Below are 12,226 nucleotides of genomic sequence, written 5' to 3' on the forward strand. Positions count from 1 at the left end.
CACCTTTATTGCGGTCTGGTCTCTGAAACAAAATGCCATTAGCAGTAAAGAGGTAATGTTTTCCCTAACAAAAATACATGTCCTGGGATTGTCAAGGTTATGGTCATAATAAATCTTACCTTTCGCTTCGCCAAGTCCTGCAATTCGCCCCCGTACCAGCCAGGGTTCCTGGATGAGGACAATGGCGATATCTTCCTCCTCGATGAATTTTACTAGAGCTGCAGACGCCCCTCTACTGTGATGGAGGTTCACCTGAAGCAACCTCCATCGATTCAGGGGGGTCATGAGCTGCAGCACCAGTAGAAGTCTTCGAAACTACCCTGAGTCTGACCACTTCGAGTCCTAGAAAAACCTCGAAGTTAGTCCCCTTCAACCTACTCAGGGCCTGTTCCGATATTTCGAACACAAGAGTTTGACCCTTGGGCTCGATTTTCCTATTTAGGAGCCTCCATTCCGCTATATCCAAGCCCTCGTTTTGAACGAGCAGCTTGTCCAAAATAACGGACGGAGTAGTATTCTTGAGAGCGCCAGGTACCCACATAGCCACCTTAGCCGCCCTCACGATATCTCTGGCAGGACCCACCCTCAGCTTAGCTCCCTCACCCAACTGGAGCTCCGGAACCACCCTCTCCAACCAAAGTCTCGCATCCTCACCCTCGCAAGCGAGAATGAGTGCACCTTTGGAGAGAAAGCAGCTCCGAAACTGGGGTCCGATGCTGCCAGTACATTTCTCACTACAGATCTCCTCCACCAATTTCTGCTGAAGAAGATCCGCTTGCTCCTCCGACAAAAAGTCATTCGGATAGGAGTCAAGAACGATGGCCATCTTTTGAGCACAGAGAGCGTCCCTGAAGGAGCCCGTAGGCCTTTCCTCTGGGAGTTTCACTCTCTTGCTACCCTGCGCCACCGCCTTCTCCGACGCCGAACTTGGAGTACTGACCTCCGACCTAGGCCTCTTAGGGGTCTGACTTGATTTGGGAGGGAGAGAACTAGCGACTCTCACCTCCTTCCCAATGCCTGCCCCATCCGAGGAGGTCGAAGGAATTATACCTTGTTGAACAAACTAACTAAACACAAACAACCCATACAAGCGAGAGTAAAATGAGACATTGTAATGGAGAAATAAAAATGTAAACCTGTCTTTTAGCAATTAAAGTAGTCTCATTCGATCCATTATTATTAATTTCATCTTAATTTAAGAATTTGCTTTATTCTGCTTTTAAAGATTACACTCTAGGAAGAAATTCTTACTAAATATTTTATTCTTTCATATTCCCCATTGGCAAAAAGTGATTAAAGTTTTTGAACTCTATCTTGATGACACTGTGAGTCTTGACCCAACCTTCTCTGAAAATACATACTCTCCTCGTCTATAAACCCTTAGAAGCAATTGTTGAGGGCACTCATCATCTTCAATAACTTGTCTTGCACTTAAAATCGATTAACACAGTAACAAGTCTATTCGCAATCCTAGATCACTGACAGACACTCGAAGTTTTGCTATAATCCAAGATTATTAATTATTGAGCCAGCTATTTAATTCCTTTGTGGCATCTCAAAACTTCTGGAGAGGCTGACTCCAATAACACCTGTTTTTCACATCATCTTCCATTTTTACCTTTTAAAACAAATTAACCGATAGATCGGAGTGATTGAAAGAAGAAGCGAGGTCTGGTCTACAAGCAGGATGAGGAAGAAGTATGAATTCCAGTTCATTAATTTGTGTGGCAGTCTGACGTGAAGATGTGTAGACTTATCATTAAGGAACGGATTTTTATGTATTTAAAAATGCCAAATATTTAACTAAAATATGCATTTATTTTCGTCAATTATGTGGAAAATATGTGATTTTCTTAAAATATTTTCTGGAATATTTAAGTAAAATGGACATTTTTTTTTATGAAAATGAATTTTTTTTGGGGGGGGGGCAAGTTATAATTATTTATACAAGAAAAGAATATTTTTACAATTTATAATAATTTATTAGGAACAAAATAATTTGTTTTTACAAGTTATAATGATTTATACAACCAAGAACATTTTTACTATTTATAAAAAGATGTGTTAAATTTTCAGTTTTGAAAACTTCACTCTTCGAAATTGTTTGCAACCACATGAAATTTCAAATGTTGGAACGTAAAGTGACGACGATCTGGGCGTAAGATGGACTTGTAACGACTAAAAGATCGTTCAACATCTACAGAAAGTAGAAATATTTATTTATTTTAATCAAATATGTATAAATATGCGATAACATCCAAATATGTGGAAATATGTGAAATAAAAGTAGACTCAAACGGCTTAAAAAGGGTCAGTATGAATACTTCTAGTTGAAAAACGTCTGTAAATTGCCTAGAAAAAAATATGTAAATACATACGAATCCGTTCCCTACTTATCATTATCATCCAGCAAAAAATAAAGAGGGTTTGACTTTTTTTACCAGATCCATTGATGCTTAAAATCAACTATAAATGGGATCCGCTACTGGAATGCACGAATCAAACTGCTCAACTACGTTCTTTACAATGGTGTTCATACGTCGCAAGCTAAAAGTTGATCTGCTAAAAAATCTGCCCTTGCTTAAAGCTTGTTTGTTTTAAAAAATATAGCTGGAAATATAAAGGAGCTGTAGGAAATCTCTCCTTTAAAAAAGCTTCTCATCCACATTGAAAACAATGTCTATCGTTTGTTAAATCTCTCTCATCCCGCTGTAAAATTGTATCCGAAGATTCTGTAAACCATTATTGCTTATAAATTCTATTGTGTTAAGGTTACAAATTTTATTTTGATTTTATGTAATGAACAGTTGAAAAAGTTTAAGCTATCAGCAAGTAAATTCCCAGATCACACATTATTCTAATAACTAGTGCCTTAGTAATTTTTCATCAATAAAAATAAGACCCTTGAAGCACCCGAATATGAATAATGTTAACATAATTCAGATGAATGTCCTTGTTTTAAATTCTAATTTTTTAGTAAAACGTAATAGAGAAAAATGAAACTAAAATAAATAGCCCTGCCTTTTATTTTTGTCCTAGACTCTGCGATTGCTAAGGGAGACACTGAATATGAGAAAAAAATTACATTTCACATAAAAAAAATTTTTTATCTCTTTATCTGAAGTATTTAATAATTCCCAGTTCAGAAGTATAACTTCTTTAAATTTTCAGATATGGTTCTAAAATCTATAAAGAATTTATTCATTAATTTGTTCTGAAGACAAGTAAAGTAGGAAATGTTGTTAACAAAAAGAAAATTGACGTCCTGCAAGTGGTAATGCATAAGCAACGTAATGGTGTATAAAACTGTATTTTAATTGATTCATAACTTCTATTAACAACTGGTCAAAAGGTATCAGGTAAATTATAAAACACTTAATTTGGGGTAGAATAAGATAGATTTAATAAATTATTAATATAGAAAAAATATAACACATTAAAAGTGATTAGTATTACAGTAATAAAGGTGCGATTTAATTCAAATATTCATAAACATTTGCAACAATGCAATTTTCTGATTTGCATGCAAATTAAGATGATAAATGTGATTTCTTTTTTATCATGCATGAATATATATCTTGTGGAGAAAAAATTAAATATTGGGGAAAAATAGAAATTATACCAAAAATCGTCAAGGCTAGGAGCAGCTGATGGGAAGTTCTGTCTTCATGTCTCACTCTAACGTATGTGCTCTACAGACACAGTAAACTGCTACATAAGTGTATCTCAAGGATATTTTTTCAAATCCAAATAATTTATTACATCCGTTAGAGAGGTAGCCAGCCAACAATGAAAACCAAATACAGGGGAAAACTTCATTTGCAAACTCATTAACTGAAACATTCAACCTAAAATTGTTAGGTAAATTAATATTTATTACATATGAATTATGTGTGTTTTATTTTACAATGGAATAAAATTTTCGAAACTTTATGCATAATTTAAGTACTATGATTTGATTTATTGTTATGGGAGTTGTTAAAAAAAAAAGAAAAAAAGAGAAAAGGTTATTGTCAATAAACTAGAGACGGAAGTTAAATGTCAGTATGTTGGAAGTTGGGGTTCAAATAGATTGTGTGGCATTAGTACTTGTCGAGCATTGTGTGGTGGATATCGGCCCAGTTATCTTGCTCGCATTGTATTCTCTGCCACTAGCTGTAGCAATGCAACAACACAACATTAACTGCTCGTTTTATCAACAACACCAACTGAACTGACATCCTAAGTTTTACATTCACTAGAAATAGAACTTAGAAACGTGAAGCAATTAGAGCTATTTTCTGTTTAAGTTCATGTTAAGAAAAATTCATTTACCAAGAATACAATAATTTCAATTAATATCCAAATAATAATACCGAATGTAAAATATAAATTTAATTTTAAAGCAATATTTCCTTTTCATTGAAGAAAGTGAAAAATAGCTGCGGGATCGGCTGCTCCTTGATGGGCAAAAATTCTAGAGTCATATGCTATCTAGCGAGAAAAATGAATATTAAATAAGTAATCTATGAAAAATATGCCTAAGTTCAAGTTTCATTCATTGTTTCTTCGATTATTTCTACATATCTTTTCGAATATTAATGATTATCTTCTATTTTTTTGTCTCACATATAATTTATTTATTAGATTTATCACTAAAATTTCTGTTATTAAAAATTATTAAACAATTCTAAATCCAGACTCTACTTTTTAGTCGCTTATTTCAAATAATTGTAATGCAATTACTACCACATGTTCCGGCCAGAAGATCAAGTTATCAAACCAAGTACGATATATGTATTAATTAATTAACAGTGGCGCATTCAGGCAAAAGTATAAAAATATATATAAAAATAAAAGTTTCTTTACCATTCCGAGATCTAAAACGTGATTAAATGTACCACTCATACATTTGTATAGATATAAATAATAATCTGTTATCTCTAAAAGTAACCATTTAACATTCAAAAGATAATTTTCCAAAAAAAAAAAAATGCGTTTAATTTTAAATAAGATTAGATTTTGTGTGGATAGAACAGTCAGTCTATGTCAACGCAACTCAAGAGTTGAAGCAACATCCGATCCTATCTGTTTAATTAGACTTAGAACTTTGAAGGACTCCGGTTTAACCTTGAAGGCCTGAATTTTTCTTGATTTAAATGATTGCCCATCACACTATCCACTGACAGGGACTGGTCTTGAATATGTGAAGTGTTTGTACTAATTCAAGGTGAGTTGTGTCCTCTCCCAACGTCTTGTAACTACTCAGACAATTAAATCTTCCTTGAAGGATAGCAAGAGCAGTGTGTTAGGATATCTACTGGAGACTACTCACTCTCTCCACAGAATCTAAGCGCCCAGCTATTAAAGATGCCCTCCGAATGTCCTATAATGAAACCCGCAAACGGAAAGCTTAAAGACCTTTGATACGCCTCAGATCCCTTCCAGCCATAGTTGCCTAGAAAAACTTCGCTTGTATTAATCCTCAGAGGTTGATCCAAAGCTTAGCTCTGCAGACTTCCTCTTTCTTTCTGGAAGAATCTGACAGTGCCAAGCAATGAATTTAGGCTATGTAAGAGAAGATTTGACTCTTTAGATTGACAGGCGAAAGTGACCCATTTCGTTCTTAACATTCCCTCGCAGCCAGTATAAGTTTTCCCTTCCAAAGTTTTGGAGATTTCCAAAATGATGACTTAATGGCGGCCTGGCATTCAGATTACAATCAGGATTCCTGTCGAGGTTAAACAGAACTCTTGATCTTTAACCCAAACGTTACAGCCACAATTTCGTCAAGGTTTCTCGTTTCTTCAGTGAAAGAAGTAAAAAAAATTAATAAAAGTCAAAGCGGATTAAAAAGACTTTTATTATTACCTAAAACCAGTTATTGAATGAATAAATTTTAGGAAACATAACCCATTGGCTATTTTCATTTTTAACATATTTAATGCTTCTTATATCAGTTTCTTCGTTAATTTTTTCTGAACCGTATTATTTGTTCACAAAAACTGGAATGTTGCTCACCTCGTAAGGTTACTTTAATAAAGCACACCATATAAGCATTCATAGAATATATTTTCGTTAGTTAATTAATAATATTTATAATTACTAGCAATTAGTTTTTAATTGATATCTACACACAATGTGTAAATATTACAACTTTCTCTTATTAAATAAAACACTCAATGAAATTAAACTTAAATTTTATTATAATTTTTTTCTTTGATTCTCAACGTTCATTAAACTCTATTTAAAGATTAATGTATATTTCCAGATAAGACCTAGGCTGCTAAGTTCACTCCTAAGCTGATAGAATAAAATTCAGGTTTGTTTGTTTCTCACAAATTTAACCTAAGCATACTAAACAAAATTATTTCCTTAATTCGGTGTTAGCAGTTTTTTTACTGATAGCTATTAAATGACAAATGGTAACGTACTAATTGATTTTAAAGATTCATAGATTAGTCATTCTAGTAGTAGATTATTGTTGTCACTTTAGTAGTAGATTATTGCCAAACAAATTTTGAAATTTGTTCCTACATTCTGTCCTTGCAAACTAAATGTGTTGGATACCGAATGAATAAATCTGATAATAGTTATCAGTAACAACTTATTTCTTCTATAATACATTAATAAATTAACATTAAAATAGCAAGATCGGATTAACTGATTTAGAACATTTTTCTAACCAATATCTGTACAATAGTATATTTTTTTTTTTGTTGAAGTTATCGTTTTAGGGAGGATTAGGCAGAACCTAGATTTTGTTTTGTCAAAATTTTCAACGTAAATAATAAAAGAGTCTAATTTTGACTCTATAAAATGTCAATGACACTACCGAAATTGCATACAATTATTTGAGTACTGTACTTGATCAGTAAACTTAATAGTGAACGGCATTGGTTGGAAACAAATATGAAGTGTACACCTTCTTCGTGCCGACATTTATTGCTACACTTTTCTCCCTCTACACAAAAATTCATGTGAAAAATGACATACTAGTTCTGTGAAGCTAAAGCTCTTGCCATAAATATTTCATTTATACTCCATTAAACTAATTTATCTTCAAAAAAACGTCTACTGCAGTATGAATGAAATGATGAAGAAAGTTAAAGTTGCATTTATCATCTGAAAAAATATATTTAATTAAAAATGAATTATAAATTCTATACTGATGCTTTCATAGTATTGTTATGGTATTAAAAATAATTCATTTCGTTTCAGCAATAGCTTAAAACGAAAGTTTTCCACACTTTGGCTCTTTGTTCTTCTTTCTTTCAGGCCTCCTAAAAGTAACTTTGCTAGAAAGTCATTTCAAGACTTCATGAAAATGTTACTTTCGTAACCAGGTTAGAGGTATGAAAGAAAAATAAGGTCTTATTCTTACGAGAAGTCTATCGCCAATCTTTGACGGCTACAGCGGATAATTATTAAATATTTCAAACAAACAAACTAATGTTAGCTAGCAATAAAGTAGCAAAGACCGAAAAGAAGAATGACAAAGTCTTGCTAATACCAAGAATGATAATTTTAGCTCTTAGCTCTCAAAGTTTAGTCCAATTTAAACCTAAAGAAGTAAAATAATAATAAAGATATGGATTTACCAATGTGAAGGTTTCGCATGTTACTGCACTGCCTCCCATAAAAAAATTAATTTCTGGGAGTTTTGTTGTTCTAATCATAATAATATTTAAGGATCTCAAAGCACTTTTTGGAAATAAAAGCCATTCCGATGAATATGCGGCAAAACTTATTTTGGAACACTGAAAGAAATTTTTTTTAATAATAAAAATGAAATAATTTTTTAGAAAATCACGGTTCGCCTTGAACGATTTTAATTGAAAGGTTCACCAACATGAAAAATTTTTCTTTCTCCTTATTATTTGGGTCAGTGGACCAAAATCCACTGAAAACCAAATCGGTTTACGTTGCGGATTTTTTATTTTTTATTTTTCAGGTCATAAAACGTTTTTTTTTTTGCATTGTTATGCCTAATATATGGAAAAACAATACCGTTTTTTTGCAAAACCAATGCATGCATTTTGAAGCTGAGGGAATTTCCGACAGATTGATGTATTTTATAAATGATAAAAATGAAATTTCGACATTCAAAATCAATAAAAAAGACATTTTTGAGCAAAATAAGGCAAAAACAAGGGTTTCTCGCATTTCAAAGCTTACTTAACAAATAAATCATCGTTTTTTTTTGTGGAAGGGAATGGGACTTTTCAAAAATGAGAAAAATTCCTGCAAAATTTATACACTGGAAAAAGTGAAATTTTTCAATTCAAATTCATTTAATGAAACTTTTTGGATTAAAAGAGTCCAAATAATTTTTTATCGCATTGCAGGGCTTAGTATTCCTTAACTAACCTGGCTTGCGAGCCAGAGGAGGCATTTTTCATGTTGGTGAACTTTTCAATTAAAATCGTTCTAGGCGAGCCGTGAAATACGACTATATCGTAAAACCATACTGGTTTCATTCAAAAATACCTTCACTATTAACTTGATTCTCATAGTATTTCACAAAAAAATAATCTGATTTCATTAATTATCCGATTTCTTCAGTTAAACTTCGTTGAAATCTAAATTTTAAAATTTTTCACCAAACAATTTCAGAAATTGGACTCGCTATTTTCTTATCTTACAGCGCCCAAATAGAAATAAATTCAAAATTATTAATTTCATGCGCTAAATATGGCCCATGTAGATAATTTTTTGGATCCTATTTTTGCTTACTTTTGCTTTTTAAGTTATTTACTAAATTTTGTTTTACTAAGTTTGATTAATGATGGATAAAATAAACGTAATGACAATAATCGTGTCCTACAATACAAAAGCCTTCTAATACAAAACTGATTATTATGTATCCAATCAAACCATACACAATAATCTGAATATTTCCTACCTACCTGAAGTAAAGAAACTAAGGTGCCAGAGATTCTACAGTACCCTATCGTCACATTCAATTTTTGACGTTCAACCCGAACTCTCTGCCTTAGAATCGTCCTAGACAGCCAAAACGCAAGTGGCCTCATGAAATCCTCTTTAATTTAAGTGCTTGTCAGTGAGTGAATCAAGCGCCACGGTAGCCGAGCGGTTACAGGCGAGACCTATAAAGCTAATATGTATTGTGGTACTGGGTTCGATTCCCGGCCTTAGGCCTTGGGTTTTATTTAATGGTTAATAAAAGAAATTAGGAAATAGTCGCCTCCGTCCGTGACACCTAATTGGTAGTTGGACGTAAAGCCCGCCTGAAAAATTAGGCAATTACTTTACTTACGGTTGAATGATCACTTATTAGAATTGCTGCAACTAGGTAGGTAATAGTTAATTTGTATTGAACAGTGTACTTACTTAATTATGTAAAATACACTAGTATACCGTTGTAAATTAAAACAAAAAGTTGACTAATTGTTTAAAATCTTAATATTATAATAGAATAATAGATATTATATTTACTTACCACTTCTCTTAAAGCGTCTGAAATGTAGCAAAAAATATGAATGTTTCCCATTTCCAAATAAAATAATGGCACTAGCCCAATTACATCAATGTGTTCCTAAAAAACGATATTATTTTATATTATTATTATTATTTCTTAACTATCCAGAGATCAGTTAAATTGAACAGAAGTGAATTATTTAACAGTAATTTGATTAAATCATTGGACCACTTACCCCAACTAAAAGTGTCCTACAAATACCAATAGCCCAAATCATACCAAAATAAATACTAGGAAATGCTAAACTAAAAAAAGCTTTTAATTTATCAAATGACCTGCAATTTCAAAACATCAAATTGCATCAGAAGAAAATCTTGTCCATAGTTTGGAAAAATATTTTTTTAATCAATACTTACCGAAAAATTAATTGATGGTGTTTAATGCAAGTGTTAACATTATCAATAATGTCAGATGAAAGTAATAAGTTGTTTGATGACGGTCGTATTCTTTTCAGAGCTGTGTATAGAGTACTTAAATTTACTAATAACTGTAGATTCAATTTTACAAAAATTTGTAAAACCATTACATCAACTAATATTGCCGCTATAACGAACAGTAATTGATTTGCATGCATACCTATTATCCAAACTTTGGATTTTATTAAAGCTTTCATAAAGGGAGGTGGGATATCGGTTGATGTAAATAGTGTCAAACTCATGTTAATATATAAAATATTTGCCCAAACTAAGAACACTAAAACAGTAAAGAAATCTGCATATTTTTTTTTCCAAGAACCAAAATATTTTTTCTGAAATGATTTATAAATTTGTTTTAATACGGGGTCATCGTAAATAAACATATTGTCAGCTTCAATTGCTACATCAAAAATAATATCACTTTTAAAAATATAAATAAAAAATAGACCAATGGCCGTTATATGCAATGAAAGATAGTGTAAAACATGTGTTTGATTTTCAGTTTCCGATAAAGAATACATCCAAGATAAAAATGACATTATTAATGTTATTAGAACAAATATAGATAATATAGTCCATGGTTGGCCTTTTTTTACTCCAATTGTTAGCAAACAATATTTGCAGAATTTTTGACAGAAGTCTTCTCGTCCTTCTGTAGCTTTTTTTTCTGGAAATAATTAAATTAATTAGAACACAGCGCAAATATCATTAAAACTTCATATTCAAAAATTCTTTAGTGCGAATGAAAAATAGAGATCTGTTAAAAATTAATTTCAATTTCTAAAAGGAAGGGATTTCTATCTCACAATTATTGTTCATTATTTTAACAATTAGTTAGAATAAGTAATAAAAACAAGCATGATGTATTAATAAAATGCGGCCGACAGAAAAAATAGTTGTTACAGGCAATCATTCAGAGATTATAAGGGGGTATCATTTTCATTTCATAAGTGATACAGAAAGTCCTTAGAAGAGTATATTGTATTGTTAAATTACTTATCATTGTCATATACAAAACAGAAATAGCAAAAGCATGTTCTGATTCTTTTATATATATATATATATTGTTTGATTTCTGTGCCAAGACGCACTATTTTATTTTTTATATATAATTAAAGTAAGATTCCTATGTGATAGCATGTGAATTTCTTTTCCTAAAATATATGAATTGTATCTCATTGCAACATATACGTCGTATCTTTATACAAATAAATAAACCTACCACAACAAAAAAATAGAACTCAGATCTCAGATTTCTGCTTTACACTGGCATATATTTACTAATTTATAAATTTACACTTATATTAACATAAATTATGTTATCAAAAAATTGACCCAGAACCGTATATCCTCTTTTTAACTATAGAATATATTATTCTCAAATATTCCAAGAATGAAAATGATACATCATAAATTGATATTTATTAAATAGATTTAGATTTATTATTTTAAATATTTAAATATGAAAATTTATACTATTCAGTAAGTATGAAGCTACTCACTACGCCAGAAGTTCATAATGTTCGTTTTACTACTTTCAAGGCGATTGAAAATAGTAAGACTAATATTCTATTTGAAAGAATATTCTATTCTTTCATATCATGTGAATTTGAATTATTTATATATTAAGTAGAGTTCAAATAATGACGACACCTTAAAGAAGAACTAGCAATTTCTAATACAGTGAATTAAGAAAATTGATATGATTACAGAGTATCTCTGAGAGAACAAAAGACTCATTAATGTACAATAAGGTCTATCAGAAATTAAAGACAGTATTGGTCGAAGGAAATGATACAATTATAAGGGAGATAGTTACAAAAGAATTTCCTTACCCTCATTTTCGTTTTCATAATTCTACTTTTTCACAACTTATTTTATTTAGGGCAAACTTAGGGTTAAGTCATAAATTACACATAAATAATTTTTTAAAATTCTAATATCCACATTTAAGTGCGAAGCTCTCGTTAATATCTCCCTCAGTGAAAAAGAGAATTGTATTATCTACGGTAAGTAAAAATCGGGTGGTTATCAATTTCTTTTTTCGCATATGACCACTTTAAAAAAGTGCTACAATTTAAGAACAATTCTGTTTAGTTCCGAATCCAATACATGCAATAATTTATTTTTCATAAATTTTGTAAAAGAAATTTTAACTTTTTAGGCTCTTCTTGTTTTTTAAATACAGTCAATTGGATTTCATTGGACACGTAATTATTCACGTCATAACGCACACATTATTTTTTTGAAATATAAAAAATTTGGTATGAAATTACTCAAGACTTAATCTTTCTTTTGAGCAACTAGTAAGACCAATCCCGCCCTCAAG

At 31.4% G+C, this 12,226-nt stretch overlaps 1 protein-coding gene across 7 annotated transcripts; it reads right to left on the reverse strand.

Annotated features, from left to right (window-relative positions):
- Positions 1-1,228: 1,228 nt before the first annotated feature.
- Positions 1,229-12,194, reverse strand: LOC141457326 (uncharacterized). 7 transcript variants are annotated; one of them, XR_012460314.1, is made up of 8 exons: positions 11,400-11,550; positions 9,838-10,564; positions 9,657-9,756; positions 9,443-9,538; positions 7,581-7,739; positions 6,976-7,104; positions 3,623-3,848; positions 1,229-1,618 (listed from the first exon to the last, which is right to left on the reverse strand). XR_012460314.1 is itself a non-coding variant. In XM_074134164.1 (7 exons), the coding sequence occupies exons 1-7, from the start codon at positions 11,413-11,415 to the stop codon at positions 7,054-7,056; spliced, it is 1,029 nt and encodes a 342-aa protein (XP_073990265.1). In that variant the 5' UTR covers positions 11,416-11,551; the 3' UTR covers positions 4,976-7,053. The 7 variants fall into 7 exon arrangements, 4 of the variants coding, with proteins under 4 accessions (XP_073990265.1, XP_073990267.1, XP_073990266.1 ...); XR_012460313.1 differs by lacking the exon at positions 1,229-1,618 and having other exon boundaries at positions 3,387-3,834; XR_012460312.1 differs by lacking the exon at positions 1,229-1,618 and having other exon boundaries at positions 3,387-3,848.
- Between the last annotated feature and the right edge of the window lie 32 nt (positions 12,195-12,226).

Source organism: Rhodnius prolixus, unplaced genomic scaffold (assembly GCF_049639745.1).
Source record: "Rhodnius prolixus isolate KJV_2025 unplaced genomic scaffold, Rpr scaffold_10, whole genome shotgun sequence".
In the NCBI taxonomy this organism is placed as follows: domain Eukaryota; kingdom Metazoa; phylum Arthropoda; class Insecta; order Hemiptera; family Reduviidae; genus Rhodnius; species Rhodnius prolixus.

Bases quoted from the DNA above. Each gene is read 5' to 3' on its own strand.
- LOC141457326 (XM_074134162.1), bottom strand. The intron at 7,740-9,442 runs GTAAGTAAATAT...AATTTCTTTCAG, and splicing joins CAGACGCTTTAAGAGAAGTG to TGTTCCAAAATAAGTTTTGC. The intron at 7,105-7,580 runs GTAAATCCATAT...ATATTTTTTCAG, and splicing joins CATGCGAAACCTTCACATTG to ATGATAAATGCAACTTTAAC.